Consider the following 16,955-nt stretch of genomic DNA (forward strand, 5'->3'; position numbering starts at 1 on the left):
GCCCGGTTTTTTTTTTTTTTTTTTTTGGTGCTTCTTTTAAACAGTAACTGCTTCTCACAGAATGGACAATGTTAGAGAAGGAAGGAGACTCCAGCACAGAGGTTGGAGGGGATTTGCTCTTGGGGAAGGCCAGTACCATGAGCTTTGTTTCTATACAAGCATTCACTGATCACTCCTGCTCTCACTCACCAACTGGTCATATTGTGTCAGCAGTGCTGAAAGAGGAGGTGATGAACACCTCCAGCCTTGTCCTGTGAAGTCCCTGCTTGGGCAGGAGCCGTCATCTTGGAGAGAAACCCCATATTGTTCTAGACACCTGGCACAGTGAAAGAAAGCAGACAAAGCCCCCACCCTTATATTGCTGAAGTGAGGGGAAAACAGACAATTACAAGCCTGGCTGTGTGCTAGAGGCTCCTTTTGAAAATGTTTTTATAGCCGGGCGTGGTGGCACGCACCTATAATCCCAGCACTTGGGTTAGGAAGGCTGAGGCAGGAGGATTGCTATGAGTTCGAGACCAGCCTGGTCTACATAGTGAGTTCCAGGTCAGTCTCAACTACATAGTGAGACCCTGTCTCAAAAAACAAAAACAAAAACAAAAAGAAAGAAAACGTTTTATGCTGGAGGTGGTGCAGACTCTGACACCTGAATATGGACAGAGAGACTTCCTGGGTAACCAGGTGGGAACCATGCCACAGGTCTGAGGAAGAGTACAGCAAAGGCACCTTGACGAAAGATGACCTGGTGGGTGCAGGGCTCTAGACAGTTTGTTCCAACTGGAGCCTAGCACAAGAGGGAGAAACAGGACCTGAGACATGTGGGCAGGTAGGGCCAGGTCAGCCCCAGGACTTGAGGCTTATTCTCCAGGTGAGAAGCCCGAGTGTTATTGTCAGGAGGAGGGCATGACAAAACATGTCTGAGTTTTCTCCAGGATGTGGAGAAAACATGATGGGCACCAGACTTGCACATTGGAGCCTAGCTCTGCAAGCCACTGCCCTGGTTCAGAAGTGCTCCCCCTGCAGGAGTGGAGTGAGGGAGCCTGCACACAGCTCTTTTTTACAGCAGGTTGCTCAGGGCTTCTACTCAGTTTCCCTGGGCAGACACAGCAGGACAGCCACTCACCTCTCCCTGCTTGAGGAGAGGGCTGTCCCTGTGGGATCACCTGGTTTCCAAGCCTTCTACCTACCACTGCTGCAGCATCTCCCTGCTGCTTTTCCACCCTCTGTCAGCTCCTTTTCCTGATGTTCTGCTGTGTTGGACACTGTGTCCACCAGGAGGAGGCAGCCACTCCAAGGCCTCCTCCCACATCTGCAAGATCTCTGTGTGGATCTCAGCCTCAAAACCACATCATGTGAAAGGAGAGTTGTTTGCAGCACTAGCCGAGGGGACATTTATTTCTTTGCTCCAATTTTGAATACACACACACACACAGATGCTTCAAGTTTTTCTCCTAAGATTAAAGAACCTGTGCATGTTTGGAGTGTGCTAGTTTCTTCATATGATGTAGAGAAGTCACTGCTTCAAGTACTGTCCTGTCATATTGCTCTGATGCTGTAGGCTCCAGGGTGACACACTTGGTGAGGCGGTCGCCACCTGACTCCCATGCTGTAGCAAGTCTGCAGAGAGGGATGCAAAGACAACTTTGTTTCTGCTCTGTGTGTGTGTGTGTGTGTGTGTGTGTCTGTATGTATATATTGTTCCAGCAATTTACAGACTTTCAGTTGTCTCTTTTAATGATTTTAGATGTCTAGACACCTATTCTGGTCCCTCTGTTGAGGACATCTTGTCTCTGTCGAGAAGAAGAAAAAAAAATTAGAAATTCTTAGGCCAGAGAATTTACCCTAGTGCAATTTAACCATTTGTATTCATTTCTGTGTGCTCTGCACCTCACTCACCTGCCACCCTGGCTTACAGATGTCTTGGCTCCAGGTTGGACAGACCTGCATTCAGGATAGACTGAGAGAGGTCACCCCACCCATCTTGGCTTCCTGCACCATTTGCCAGGAAGCCAGTGGAACAGAGAGGGCCTGGCCAAAAAACCCAGATCGCTGTTCTTATAAATTCAGAGACAGCATTGTCTGAGGGCCTGGGAAGCCCTGGGATGAATAGGCCCTAGGTTCTAGCATGGTGGAACCCAGTGTGGGCACCAAACAAATCTCATTCTCTCATTCAGTCCCCAGACAGTGGCATTTCATTGAGCAAGCACTGCACCAGATCCTGAGATACATGCTGGTCACACAGCAGTGAAGAAAGGGACAGACAGTACTGCCCTCATACAGCATGTACCCTGGAGAGAGCCTAAACAACTCTTCAGTATCAGGAATGAGGCCAGTTGAGGTCCTGTCTTCTAGACAATGACAGATGTGGGGCTGAGGTCCCAAGGACATAAGGACTTAAAATCTTGCCAGAGAGTCTTCTGGGGGAAAAAACTAATTAACACAAAACACAGAGCTTTCTAAAACCAGGTAACTGATTATAATTAATAAGACATTTTAGTACAGTACAGCCATGCTCTCAGAATCAACTGGAAAAGTAGAGTGGGTCCAAGCAACTCTAAACTCTTTTCTGCTTGAAAGAATTTTTGTTCTCACCCTAGACTCCTTTGTGTCAGCTTCTGTTTCTTCCTCGCATCAACTTACCAGTTTACTTCCAGTCTCCTTTCTGCTTTGCTGATTCCAATATACTAGGGGCCAGAAGCCCAGTTTCACAGGACTCATCTGCAATGGAATTGTTAGACTGTGCCAGGGCTTGCGTAACTCTCCTGTAATAGCTCTGTCCCTGCGGGCAGGGATACACGCTAGGAGAGCAGGCAGCCTTGCTTGTCAGAGCCTTTGCCCCGCTGGTAAGAATCCAAGCTCAGTGAATGCTGAACATTGGAAAGAAGATTTCTGCTTACAGGGTACTGGCTCCTTCCTTAGCCATGGCTGCATTCCAAGTGGTCACCGCCAGAGGATGGGGCCTCCCTGGGGAGAGGAGAGTCGTTTACATAATGTGATGACTCTGGGCCTAACCAGACACTCTCCTAACAGATGGGAACCTGCAAACTCTCCATATTACGCTTCTAGACCAGATTTAGGATCCCTCAGTACCCTGCTTCCACTTTCCCTTTTATCCCTTTTACATATATATGTGTACATTGTGTGTGTGTGTGTGTGTGTGTGTGTGTGTGTGTGTGTGTGTGAGAGAGAGAGAGAGAGAGAGAGAGAGAGAGAGACTGGGGACTGAACCCAGGGCCTTCACAGTGAGCTACATTCCCAGCCCTTTTTTTAAATTTTGAGACAGGAATCAACAAGTCACTAAGTTGCCCATGTTGGGCTTGAACTTGCAATCCTCCTGCCTTAGCCTATGAGAGTGCTGGGACTATAGTTGTGTACCACCAAACCCAGCATAAATATATTTTATATAAGAGTATTTGCTTCAAAAATTGAAAGCCAGAGGCTGGATGCTTAATGAGTACTCTCTTTCAACAGAACAATCACAGATCTTATGGCAGGGGTTTGTTCTCAGTAGCTCAGAAGCCACAAGAGCAGCCACACACACTGATGAAAGATGTCAGATCCCTGTTTGAACTACCAGATTTGTCACAAGTTTACCAAGTCAAGAATTCCAGGAAAGCATGTCAGTCTTGACACATGTGGTGGTGGCCACAGCACCCTCACAAACTGCATATTGTTAGCAGAATAAAAAGCACAAGACAATGATGGTTTTAGTAAAGGTGCTCAGATGCAGAAAAGCACTCACCCATCAGTGACTGCAGACCTTAAAGGGTAGACAATGCGAGTCGGGCCCTGAAGTCACTCCGAGGACTTGCCACAATGGACAGGCCCAGTACATGCCTTGTGCCTCAGAAGCACCTGGGAAGAAGGTACTGCAGCTTCCAATGACAAAGTATGATTGTTTTGATTTAAAGACAGCAAGAAAGTGTTCATTACAATATACTTAAATCCCCCATATGTGCACAGAAGGCCAGGTCTGTAGGCACTCAGAACCCACTAGGGGCAGCTGACCATGGCCATCTGCAGCCAGGTGCTCTTCAGTGTTCGCATGCTACATAGTTCACTCAGGAAGCCACTCCAACCCATTTCTCCCTCTTACATTCTTATATCCAATCTTGTGAGACAAACCCTGGGCACAGCTCAGCACAGAGCCCAGGACAGGTTATTTGATATCAAGTGAAGAAGACTATGTGTTTTTGAAGAAAGGCCCTCTGTGTTAGGTGTGTATGTTGTTGGTTGGTTTGTCCGCTCAGAGTTGTCAGCCTCGTCTTCATCTGTGCCAGTAGCACCCTGTAAGAAGTAGTCATGGGAGTCAGCTTAGGCCTGGGGGACAGGGAGCCCCTCTACCTAGGTCACATTAGACCTGAGAGGAAACCAGGATGCAGAGTTGGGAGAGTTTCCAGGCTCAGTTCCACCAGTTCTGGCTGGGGACCTGAAATGAGTTGTCTGAACTCCTAAGCACTGCTTCCTCCTATAAGAGTGTAGTCTTTCCTCTCTGTCCCCTCAGTGCTTAGCCATTCAGTGGATGTTGGTAGCAAGGGGCCCTGGTACTTCCTGAGCAGTCTATGCCAATGATGGGCTCTCAGCAATACTGGATGTCATGAGGTCCTGGCAGTGTGGTGTCATGGAAGTCACACCACCTGAGATGCCAATGTCACCAACACTCACAAGACGAGGGGTTATCTTTTCCAGACCTCTCTTCTAACAGGTCAGGGACCCGTGTTGGTCCCCAGGACCCTAAGAACCCCAATTCTCATCTTCCTTCTAGAGGAGACAGCACCTCACAAAAGCCATTGTTCAGGGACTTGCTGCACAGAAATCAGACACAGGATGTAGACAGGACGGAGGCCTTCATGTGTGTGATCCCCCAAACCACTAAAGGATTTTGTCAGCTGGGGCCTCTGTCATTTTTCATCCTTCACTCCAGAAGCTCTGAGGGCTCCTCTGTGCCTCACCCTCCCACAGAGGAATGGAGGGGACTTGTGACAAGGGTAGTAGTTTCTGCCTTCCTGAAACTGAGAATGAAGCTGTATAAAATTAATAGGTGCTATTAAATGTAATGTCTTTGAGTTGAAAAGGAAAAGCCATCTCTCTGCTGCCTGGGAAGACCTGGGCTTGAGGGTGTCATGGAGTTCTTTGAGGGTGTCTCATCCTAGTATGAATTAGGTCCTACCCCAGCCAATTCCCTCTTTCTGGCTGGCACACTCATATCACAGCGTCTAAACGCACTCACACCCAGCAAGCTGAGCTTCTGTCTTTGTACCACTCTACCTGTTTCTTGACTCGTGCTTATGCTGGGATTTTCTTTTCAGAGCTGTCAGGATGCGTTTCCTACTTGGCTACCACCAGATCCTGGCTGGCACCCCAGCACTGTTTGCATAGCTTTGTCCATGTGGGCAGGGCCAGGAGGAATGAGCAATAGCTTCCCTGTGCCATGAATCTTGTTAACAAGTCCCAGCCAGAGAGCAGGTCCTGCCCCGCCAGAGCCCTGCCCCACAGAGACAGCAGGGTTAGGAAAAAACATTCACTGGGCCCCAGCTTGGGAGGGTCTTCTGCTCCCTGCAGCCCAGCAGGAGAGATTTGTTCAGAACACAGGGCTAGGGAGGGACACTTAACCAAGCACGCATGACTGGTGTTCTATACTACATAGTCACACACAGTGCTTCCTGGGATCTTCCTCTGACCCTTGAAGGCCTTCAGCCATCACATTTACAGAAAGAACACTGGGGCTCAAATCTTTAAAGTGACCCTAGGTCAGGGGTAGAGCCAGACCAAAGCCTGTGGCTACCTGAGGCCAGCACTCAAACCTGGAACTTCCCACCATGTGACCACTGAGAGACATTTGCCCAGGAAAAGCCTTTCTGAGGTGCACCAGGCTGGTGATATGATAACCTGCCATTATGACAGACACCACCATGCCTAGTGGCAAGAAATCGGGGCTGTGCCTTAGACTTGGCTGTGTTAGAGGCTTAGCCAGGAGGATCACAAGTTCAAGCCCACCTTGGGCAATTCAGTGATTTAGTAAGACCCTACCTCAAAATAAATAAAAAAGGGCTTGGGATGTAATTCAGTGCACAGGCTCTAGGTTAAAAAAAAAGTTGCCCTTGGCATAGGAGACTCAGGAAATATCTGCTGATGTTGTCATGTTGGCACACTACAGTTGTAGCTGAGAATCAGTGTGCCCATCAATGTGCTCAGGTTCCTCTTTTTGAATGACAGAAATTTTTCTTCCCAGCAGCCGTATCTTTCTGGCCCTCTCTCTACCTGGTTGTAGCACGTCACCAGGGTGCAGGCCTCCTTTTCTAAAGCCAGTTTCCAAAATGATCAACAGTTCCAAAAAAGGAGGAGGAGAGGTCATTGGGTCTGTGTCCCTCCTTCTGCCCCTCCCTGACCGCTCACCTGTGCAGCCCACATGGAGGAGGCACCTGGCCTGTGCTTAGAAGGCCAGAGAGCATCAGGGCTGTCCTCTTCCCTCCCCCTCCCTGGGAGGCATTGCCTGGTATAGTCAAATCATTTCCATCAGATATTTTTCAAATTCAGAACCTAGGAGTCTAATTTTCAGTGAGAAGGAATATATTTAAAGATCCAGCAGGGCTGGGGACTTAGCTCAGTGATTCTGCTGCCTACCTTGCAAGCGCAAGGACCCAAGTTTGATTCCCAGTACCAAAAGAGAAAAGATCCAGCATTTTTAAATCATAATGTCTTTATCAGGATGCATGTAACACTGCTCTGTTCACCCTATGAAATTGAGTTTTTCACTTAGTGGGTGTATTATGTGAATAAAAGTTTACTTTTTAAAATTGACTACCTTAAAAGCCAGAGCAACCAAGCAACTTGCTGGGCCCACTCAACTCATGGTAGACAGGTAGGTGCCCACTGTCCCTCTTGTCCTGCTGGTCCCACATTTACAGCTGCACCACAGGGCCAGGCCCATTCTGATTCCTTTCTGATACCAGTGTTTCTGGAAATTCCCTTAGCTCCTTGGAGCCCTGCTGTGCATCTAAAAATGTCCACTATGTCTAAAAGGCTGTTTCTCATGATGCCTGAGCCATTCCTGCTCCCAACTTGCTGCTTCTAGCTGATGATATAGCCACCACTAACAGACACAGTAGGCTTCCCTCACCACAAGGAAGTTCTATGGAGTCCCTGTGTGTTACATTGGCCTTAAAAGTAAGGCAGGTGCCCAGGCCAGGCTCGGCAGTGCCTGCTAAGAGCTCCTGTCTTTGGACAGATGTGACAGACCAGCTGCAGGGAATGACTCACAGCCCCATCAGGAAAGCAGTGAAACAACATACCATATTCCAAGTCTGAGACAATTCACTATGCACATGGCATTCAGAGAGCCTCAGAGTCCTGGAGGACCACTAACTTCCTACTGAGTTGGGAAAGCTTAAGCAGACCAAGATGACATCTGATCAGCCATGGCCAGGTAGGGAATAGCCAGATAGAATGAAGCTGAGCTGGCCTCACCCACCCACCCCACCCCTGTCAGAAGCCCCTCAGACAACTTTCTCCTGATAGTCACTCAAAGCCCTGACTTCAAAGTCAGGATGTCTCCATTCCCAGCTACTGCCCCAAAGGGAGGTGCTTAGCTTATTCAGCTGACGTCAGGCTCATGCTCATGACATACATCTACCTGCCTCCTTTTCCACAAACCCATCTGAATTAGCCCCCAACTCTCACTGCTACAGGATAGCCCCTCCCTAGACCTCTTCATCCCATTTCCCCACAAGGTCTGAAATGTGGTTAGGAAGACATTATCAACTGGATGTCTCACCCTGGTTCACAGCCACACCTGGGGTGGGTAGGCTGTTCCCAGCCCTTGTGGACTCCTCTGTGCAGCCTGGTTCAGTCTTGTCGGAGTGGGCCTATGAGTGGAACTTCTTAGCCCAAGCCAGCCAAACTGCCTCCATCCCTTTGCATCTTCTCCCAGTTGTCTCACTATGCTGCTGGGGATCTTGATAAACTCACCCTGTAAACAGGCAGCAGACAATCTGCTCTGTTCTTTGAAGGGATTCACAAGCCCCTACAGGCTCTACTTCCAGAGACCAAGAGAGGAAGTTCTGATGACACATTCTCACATTCCACACTGGTTTACTAGGAGCCAGGAATGACATCTTTGTATATGCTGCTGAAGTGAGCACAGGAATGACATCTTTGAGTTAATAACACACCTGTGCCAGCCAGATTGGGCAGTTTTGATTTTTCAGTTAGCAAACCTTCCAATAATAGCATTTTAACAATGAAATTTTGAAGGAAAAAGGTGTTCTTAATTTTTGTCCAAAGAGAGAAAAAAAGACTTCTAATAGTAGTGTCATTATAAATTCTAATGTGCTGACCATTTGGCTGCCTGACAAACTGCAAACTGCATAGCTGGTAATTAAAGATCTAAGTCAATGCTTTATCAATAAAGTGATAGGCATATTTTTTTCAGCCCTGTCAGAAATAGCAGCACATAACCATGTGAAGAATTGTCACATAGTGCAAGTCTTTAAAATTCCTTTTGGATTTGAAGGTATTAACAAGTCCCTATCAACATTCTCTAAAGGTTTTTGATGTCATTTTAGCTATTGAACAAAAATATGTGAACTATTACTTTGTTGATTTTGTTCTTAAACCAAACTGCATTATCATCAGAAAGTGTGTTCTTAAAGTATTGTTAAAAGTACTTTGAAAACTTGTAAATCCCTGTAATTTACGTTTCTCCTGCCTCTGCTATTTCATTCTGTCCTTCTGGTTTTAATTTGAATGCAGTCCTGTCTGGGTGTGTACCTGTAAAATTGTGTTTTTCCAAGTATAATTTACAGACCTGACCTTGGGTTTTACAGTGTTCCCAACCTTCTTAGAGCTTCTTCCTGTGGCATGAAGTGGGCTTTGGGTCACCCAGCTCTTTCGTATTAGAACTGTCTAATCAAAGTTACTCGAAACAGATCTGATTCTGGCATTTTTAGTTTATCATGTAGGCCTCGGGAGTAAATTAGGAAGGCTTCCCTGCAAGCCCATTAATTGCATTGCTCTATTTCTTAAAACGTACACAGTTGTAAACCTAGACTGTTTCAAGACAACGGTCTCATTTATCTAAACAATTCTCCTTTTAGATTCAATGGCACTGATGGAAACAAAGATAAGGAGTATGGATTGGAGGAAGGGTCTTTGGAGCCTGTGCTGGCTGAAACTATGTTCCCATTCAGACCCTTTTCTTTCCATGCCTGGCCTACATACGGAATCGATATGTCTGCATGCAGGGCATCTAGTGAGGGTCCATGGGAGGGCTCCAGTGGGCAGGGCCAGGGAGCTCTCTGCAGGTTTAAGGACCCAGCTGCCGTGCTTTATTAATAAAGTCCTATGGATTCTGAGTTGGAAGCTGCATCTTTCATGGATTATAATAATTTTTAAATATCTATGCAGGTTTTGGAGTATTTTCCAAAATACACTGGGAAATAATTTATCTTTATTTTCTGCTCTGTGCAAATGTAATTCAGTAAGCTTCAGTAGAAACCAGGGCCTCTTCCTTACACCCTGGCACTGTGCTCCGTGGTTCTGACGCCCTCTGTTCTAGGTGATCGTGCAGTCAGGCCGCCACCCCACGGTGCTGCAGAAGCTGTGCCAGCTGCCCTTCCAGTACTTCAGTGACCCGAGGCTCATCAAAGTACTGTTCCCTTCATTGATCGCTGCCTGCTACAACAACCTCCAGAACAAGGTCATCCTGGAGCAGGAGATGAGCTGCGTCCTCCTGGCCTCGTTCATCCAGGTAACCCCTAGCTACACCCTGTTCTCTGGCTGTGTGTATGAACAAATGCCACTGAAAACAAAGTAAAAGTGAACCAGCTTATCACTCGGGCCCCTTACACTACTTTAAAACTTCATCTATTTCTGTGCTTAAAACTTAATTTCTGCGGTATCAGAGTAGTTCCTAAAATACCACTCATAGAACTGAGGTTGAGTGTTATATACTTTCTGCCTTCAAAGAAAGGAAGCTGTTACTGTTAATGAAATAGAAACCTGCATTCAAATATGTATTTCAGAGAGCACCAGACTTCAGGGCTTTGGCTCCTACATTTATCTTGCTTTTAGTCTAATTTATAGGAAGGGGCAATAATTGCTGAAAAAAATCTATTAAATTTCAGTTTATTTGTAAATTCTTAAATAAGATTTTCATATATGTATATGCATGTTGGGGGTTGTTACATTGCTTTTATTTTTAAAAACCTAAAACTTTTTAAGTACTTTATAAAATGATTCTTCAAGGTTTCCATGTATTAAATTATTACTGTTCATTAGAAAATGATACTAACAGCCTTATGTTTTTCTGATTCAGTTAAACTCTACAGGACTGGCATCAGAATTAGTGCTGTAGCAAATTAATGCCAAAACTAAATTCAGTCAACACAATAGAAAAACCAAGTTGATTATTCTTTAACATCTGTTAACTAATTTTTTGTCATTGTAGATCTTTATTTTCTAAAAATTTCCCATTTTCTTTCACATGTTCTACCATAAAATAACTCTTTTTACCTCTTGACACTTATGGTCGATAGACTGTGCTTTCTGTTCTTCGTAATAGTGAAACAGAAAGCAGGGTCCTGCGTAGCATTGTCCCTTCCCAGGCTGGGCCTCCTCAGCATCCGGCACTGTCTCGAGTGTGACCACGCCCAGCTGGGAGCAGAGAGAGGACAGCAAGACAGAATCCAAGCCTCTTTACCTTAGACAGTTAGTAGTTCATGTTTACTACACTACTCTCTATTAGATGATTAATTAATAAATCAGCCACATCAACCATATATAGACATGTTTTGTTTTCAGCCTAGTTGCTACATTTAAATCTGGGTTTCATTTTCTAAAAATGTTTCAAATCAGATATTCGGATCTACGAGTATGAGTTTCCAAACTGTCTCATAATAAATTAAAATCTTCATAAATCTTGTAGTATATAACCATCATATCAACACAGGGTTCTTCATGTATTCTTATAGTCTTAGTATTGAAATAAATAGAAAGACATTATAGAAAATCTGAAGACCATGATCTTTTCCATTCAGATTGCTCATCTTTGCATTCAGCAGGTAATTTTTTGAGTGTGTACAGTGCTTGGACACCAGGCAAGGCACTAGAACTACAACAGTGAATGAAACAAGATAACCTGTTACAGATCGTTCACTAAACATCAACAAAAAAAGTAAAACCCATAGCACATCAGAGGCAGTGAGCCCTGTGGGTGAGAAGCAAGGCAGAGGTGGTTCAGCTCATATGGCACAGGCAAAGAAGATCAGTGGTGTTGAGCCAGAGACCAGTTCTCATCCAAACGAGCATGGGTCCTTATGACTTCAAAGACTCAGAAAACAACTTATAAACATGCAAACTCCTGTTTTCATCCGCTAATGACCCAAAGTACTTCTAAATCTCCCTTCCTCCATTCCAAAAAAAAATTAATATGTAAATCCTACAGAAATTTCTGACATTGCCTACTTGGGATAGTATGTTAGATCAGTGATGTTAAATCAAGGTTTTTTTTCCTATAAATAATTGTGGTCAGGCCGGGGATTTAGCTCAGTGGTTCGGTGGCCTGCCTTGCAAGCGCAAAGACCCGAGTTCAATCCCCGGTACCAAAAAAAAAAAATTGTGGTCAAGGGAATACACATTGGATTTTACTTTATATTTAGTTCTTCAAGGTCCCCATTTATTAAATTATTAATATTCAATAGCAAATGGTACTAAAACAGGACCTGATGGTTTGGCATAGATTTCTGAACATTTATATATTGTTTACTACATTTTTCAATTTCCATGTAAAAGTAAAACTATCAGTCTTTAAGATTTAGCAGCAAAAAACCTGTAATCTTTATTATAGGCTGTTATACTTTTTCAGAATCTTAAAAGTCTTGTTAGTTTAAGATAGTAAATTTAGCTTCAGCTTTGGTTTTATTAGGTACAAAATAAAGTTTTAGTTTCAAAAGTACAAAGCAACCTGGCTCTGGTGATATTTAGCAAGTTGTTTGCTTTATGAAATACATGAGATCCCGAGCTCCGTAACACCACTTTCTTCAGCTTTCATACCTGGGCTCCAGATTATGCATGCACAGTGGTTGGTGGATCCGGGGATTTACCACCCCTTCAGAGAAGCGCTCTGTTCAGAGATGCCATGAAACACCTCTCTTCCCACACAGGACTTCGCACAGACACCGAGCCAGGCGGAGCCCCAGCTGCACCAGCCCAGAGGTAGGTCTCCAGGAAAGTGGACTCTGCGTCTTTCATAGCCAAATGCACATGTTTGTATCCGCCCTTTGTGAAGCATTAGAGAAATTCATGTTTCTTTCATTTTTGCCCTGAAGCACAAATGCATCTGAATGTACAGAGAAGTCAGTGTCAGTGAAGAAAAGCACAGACCTTCTTTGTGCTCCAACTTCATGCAGGTCAGAGCAGAGGTGCATAATCATTAGGAGCTGCTCTGGAGTGCAGAGGGTGGCAGGTCATGGACATTAGCCTGTGGCACTCATACCAACGCTGAAAAAAAGGTTTAGTCCCCTATCCATGTTCAGATTAAAAACTTTAATAATAGCCCAAATTTCCTCCCTAAATTCAAGTATTTGAACTTTTTATTGAAAATAATTGTTTTAACCAAGCATGGTTGCACAGACTTGTAATCCCAGCATTTTTGGAGTCTGAGGTAGGAGGACTGACAGTTTGAATCCAGCCTGGGCAATTTAGTGACTTAGTGAGACTCTGTCTCAAAAAAAATTTTTTTTAATTTATCTAAAATATATAAAGAACTCAAAAAACATAGATCACCCAAAAGAAAAGGCCCACTCAAGAAATGGGCAAGTGAAAGAACAGACATTTTTACAGAAGAACAAACAGGCAGAAAACATGAAAAAGTCTTCCATGTCTGGCTATTTAAACAACACTAAGATTTCATTTTACACCAGAAAGAATGACCATCATCGAGAAGACAAAGAATAACAAATGCTGACAAGACTGCAGTGAAAAAAGAACTTTCCTGTGTTGTTGATGGAAGTATAAAGTAGTACAATCACTATGGAAATCAGGATGGAGATTCCTCAAAAAACTAAGTTTAGAAATTCCATTTGACCCAGATATTCCCCTCCTAGGTATCTTCCCCAAAGAACTAAAGACATCATGCACAACGATATGTCTATAACAATGTTTATATCAGCACAATTCATAATAGCTAAATCCTGGAAGTAGCTTGTATGTCCATCAGCAGACAAATGGATAAAGAAATGTGATATTTATGCACAGCGGAGTACCATTTGGCTATAAAGAAGGATAAATGTGAGACATTTGTAGAACAGTGGATGCCTCTGGAAAATATAATGTTGAGTGAAATCAAACACATAAGTTTAAAGAATGGCATTTCTCATTTGAGTAAAGCAAAGTACAAACAAAAGGCAAAGTAAAGGATGGATAGAGGGAAACAGGAGATAGAGCTTCTGAAAATGGGAAAGGGTCCAGGAGACTGAAGGATAGGGGGAGCAGAAAAGGCAGTAAGAAGATTTAAAATGTGTCATACAGACACCAAGTACAAATACCAGACACCCACAATGAGTGTGAGTATTCTATGTCATAAACATGACCAAGAAGAATAATAAGAATAGAAAGGGGAAAGAGTGGTCTAAAGACAGAAGGAGGGAAATGGGTGGGAAAGGGAAAGTGATTAAAAAAGAATGCATCTGTGTTAGGAGCACGTGCCCTTTCCCCAAGATGAATGTAAACTTCATTTGTACTAATAAAATAAAAAATTTTAAACGTGAAGGGCCAGGGGTTGTAGCTCAGCACAGAGGCCCTAGGTTCAGTCCTCAGTATGGGGGTGTGTGCAGATTTTTCCCTGTTGAGGCATTTCCTCTAATCTGAAATAGAAATTTACAATTTCAAGCTTTTACTTTTCAAATATTGTGATCCCAGACTAAGGTTGAGAAATACAGTTTTGTCTTTGACTGTTGCAGCAGCATCTCTGAGTAACATCCTGGTCCAGATGTTCCCCAATTCCTCATTAGCTTGATTGTGCTTAAAATGGCATTCAAGGCCCACTCCCAAGGGTAAGTCCCCTCTTTGAGCTGCCTAGGGCTATGCTGCCTGGTGGGCAGGTGTTTGAAACTATGTAGCAGGAAATAAATCTAAGTTATGATGTCACAAGAAATGCCTTGTTTTGTTGACTTAGAAAAGTAAACAGAAAGCTGTGTAGCTTTTCAGACATTCAAGCCAACACCCCAGCCAGTGCCATTGGCCTAGGCCAGGATTCACATGCCAGTCCAGCTCTGCCAGACTCAGCCATAGCCTCTCCTTCCCAGCTCTTAGAGGACGCCTGGAGACAACATGAGCTGTTACTTATTACCAAACAATTTTTTACATTTCAAACATGAAAATACTTTTAAAAGTCATCTAATGTATTTATTTTTAATTGTACAGCAGTTGGGGCTTTTTCCTGGGTTTTATGTCTGTGTGTGTGTGTGTGTGTGTGTGTGTGTGTGTGTGTGTGCCAGGAAGACTTACAGACATTTTTTTTCTTCTTACACTTTCTTCTCCCAAGAAAAGAGGAGTCACCAGGTGCTGGCTGTCTGGGAGGCACAACCTAGGTAGGAGCTGCCCCTGTGAACAGGGTAGTGGGCAGCTCTGCCCTCCTCTCCTCTGCCTTCTCTGCTGTCCAAATGGGCAGCAGCCTCTGCTTTGCTCCCAGAGAGCCATCAGTGAGGGCTCGTGTTGTCTTTACTCAGTTAAAGAAAAGATGATGCCTAATAGTCAGTCAGCGGGCACCCTGATATCTGTCCCTTTTTTGCTTAGAAGAGGCCCCCACTACATCTCCAGATGTCCTGAGCTGTGCCCCATGAACTCAGCTGGAGGGGAGCTCAGCCACCAAGGGCTCCTCCCCAGTCCCTCTGCCCTGAGGGACACTGTGCTTTCCATTATACTTAAGCTAAACACATTTTCCATTAAGCAGACTATTTGAGGGCTGGGTGTGGCTGCATGGCAGCTCAGGCTCAGCTCAGCCTGTGGCCCTAGGTGCCATCTCTGGTCACAGTCACATCTCACACTGCACACCTTCCCTCACTCCAGAGTCCTCAAGTTGTTTCCATCGTGTTTTACATATGGATTGGTATCTGTGCAAAGAAGCACATTGGGGTGTAAAGTATATATTCTGTATTTCATACTTTCAATAATTCAATATCAAGACAGGTCACCTCATTTACATAAAAAGGATGATCTATGAGAAGTGTGTCTCCAACTGGTTCTCATAGATATTAAAATAAATTTAATTTTTTAAAAATCAAAGAATGTGTCTTTTTAATTTAACTATTTAATCTTTGTTCCTCTCAGGAAGATGCCTTGGTCCCCAAGACTATCTTGAGCTGGCTAACAGATTTCCTCAGCAGGCCTGGGAAGAAGCGAGGCAGTTTTTCTTGAAAAAAGAAAAAAATTAAGTGTGCTAGCTGCTCTGAATTTGAGCACCTTTGTTAATATGTCCACTGTCCCTTATGACACCCGCTGGCCTTGTTTATACCCCCAATGTTGATATGGAATATACTTCGCACTATTTATAATGACTGTAGATACTTCAATGTCCTTCATAATTTTGCAAGTTGAATTTATTTCACTCATGAACAGTATTTTGGAGTTTGTTAACTTCCACCTTATGGCAATATATAATTTGCATTTGTAATACCGGAAAAATTAGAAATAAAATTAGCACGTCTGTTTTGTTCTTGTAATAAAATAACTTATTCTAGTTTCCGTGTTGCCTTTTTGTGTGAAAGTGATACAAATTCAAAAGAGAAGTGTTCATTCCAGCTCCTGGCGCATCTTAACTAAAGATTTAACGTTGGCCCGCTGAGATTTTTCCGGGATTTGGAGTCAGGCTGTTTACAGCACTGCACTGTAGCTTCCTGATGTGCTAGGCTTCGTGAAGCTGCTCAGAGCGCGGCCCTGGCCCTGCCTTCGGGACAGAGACCCCCTCTCAGCCCCGAGCCCCCCACCCGCCGGTCGAATCGTTCTCAGAATAGTTGAGTGATGGAGACATAGGTTCCCCGAGAGGACTTCTTTAGATCACCGAGAGTAGTAGCAATGCCAGGTAGAACAGCAGTCCCTGCCATTTTAAATTATTGTCTTGCTCGGTCCGGCCTTTCCACATCTGCTCCACCTAAGCCCAGGTCGGGGCTAAACCGGTCACTGAGTGACATCAGTAATAATTTCTGTCGGATTAGGATCAAACATTACCAGGAAAGAAGACCCGGTCTGGAAGGATTGATCTGAAAACCTGTTAAGCTGGAGATCCAGGGAGCTGGGAGGTGCAGGAGCCGCGCCGCTCTGCGGAGCAGACTCACCTGGGCCGGGGAATCGCGGTGCGGCTGACTGCTTTGCACTGCATCTCTGACTGGGAGAAAGTGGGATCTGACTGAAAAATGAAAAATAAAAAAAAGAGAGAAAAGGCGAAGGCCTCCCGTGCGCACAGATAGGACCCCGTCCGCGACTCGGCCCGGAGTCGCCTGGCCGCGGTGCCGAGGTTAAGGCAGGAGGAGGCCGGGCGAGGGCCCCGGTGCTCAAGCTGTCAAGAGATATTCACAGGGGTCCCCGCTCTGCCTCCACAGTGGGGGCCTCTCTCCTTTTGTGTTCGGGAGTTCGCCAGAAAGCATAAACCACTCAGCCGCTGCACCTAGCGCCCGGAAGCCGCGGAACCACTAGGGAAGGTCCGACCTGGTCCGGCACGATCCCCGGTCCTGGGTCCGCATACGTCCTCGGGGACCGCACTGGGCAGGAGACTGCGGGCGAGGCGAGCGGTTGGGGTGGGACCGGGACCGGGACCGGGACTCGGGCGGGAAGCGGGGAACCGGCTGGAGCCCTGATCGTCACCCCCCGGTTCCGGGCTTTCTCTTCAGCCTTGACTACGCGGCCCCGGGCTCAGGTTCGGCCTCACCAGCACCTCTGGTGCGGCCTCTCCAGCCGCCTTCTCC

General features: G+C 45.2%; 1 protein-coding gene across 3 annotated transcripts in view; it reads left to right on the forward strand.

Moving 5' to 3' along the window:
- Scaper (S-phase cyclin A associated protein in the ER) overlaps positions 1 to 15,685 on the forward strand; it is a 328,066-nt gene extending 312,381 nt beyond the window's left edge. For 2 of the 3 annotated variants that reach the window (XM_010626089.2, XM_010626097.2), the window contains exons 29-31: positions 9,554 to 9,745; positions 12,159 to 12,210; positions 15,325 to 15,685. In XM_010626089.2, the coding sequence (XP_010624391.1) occupies positions 9,554 to 9,745; positions 12,159 to 12,210; positions 15,325 to 15,428 (348 nt within the window). In that variant the 3' untranslated portion in view covers positions 15,429 to 15,685. Of the gene's footprint in view, positions 1 to 9,553; positions 9,746 to 12,158; positions 12,211 to 14,539; positions 14,586 to 15,324 lie in introns of all 3 variants that reach the window. The other variant, XM_033756178.1, reaches the window with a different exon arrangement.
- The last annotated feature ends 1,270 nt before the right edge of the window (positions 15,686 to 16,955 follow it).

This window comes from Fukomys damarensis, unplaced genomic scaffold (genome assembly GCF_012274545.1).
Source record: "Fukomys damarensis isolate Sample0158 unplaced genomic scaffold, DMR_v1.0_HiC HiC_scaffold_25, whole genome shotgun sequence".
NCBI classification, from domain to species: Eukaryota; Metazoa; Chordata; class Mammalia; order Rodentia; family Bathyergidae; genus Fukomys; species Fukomys damarensis.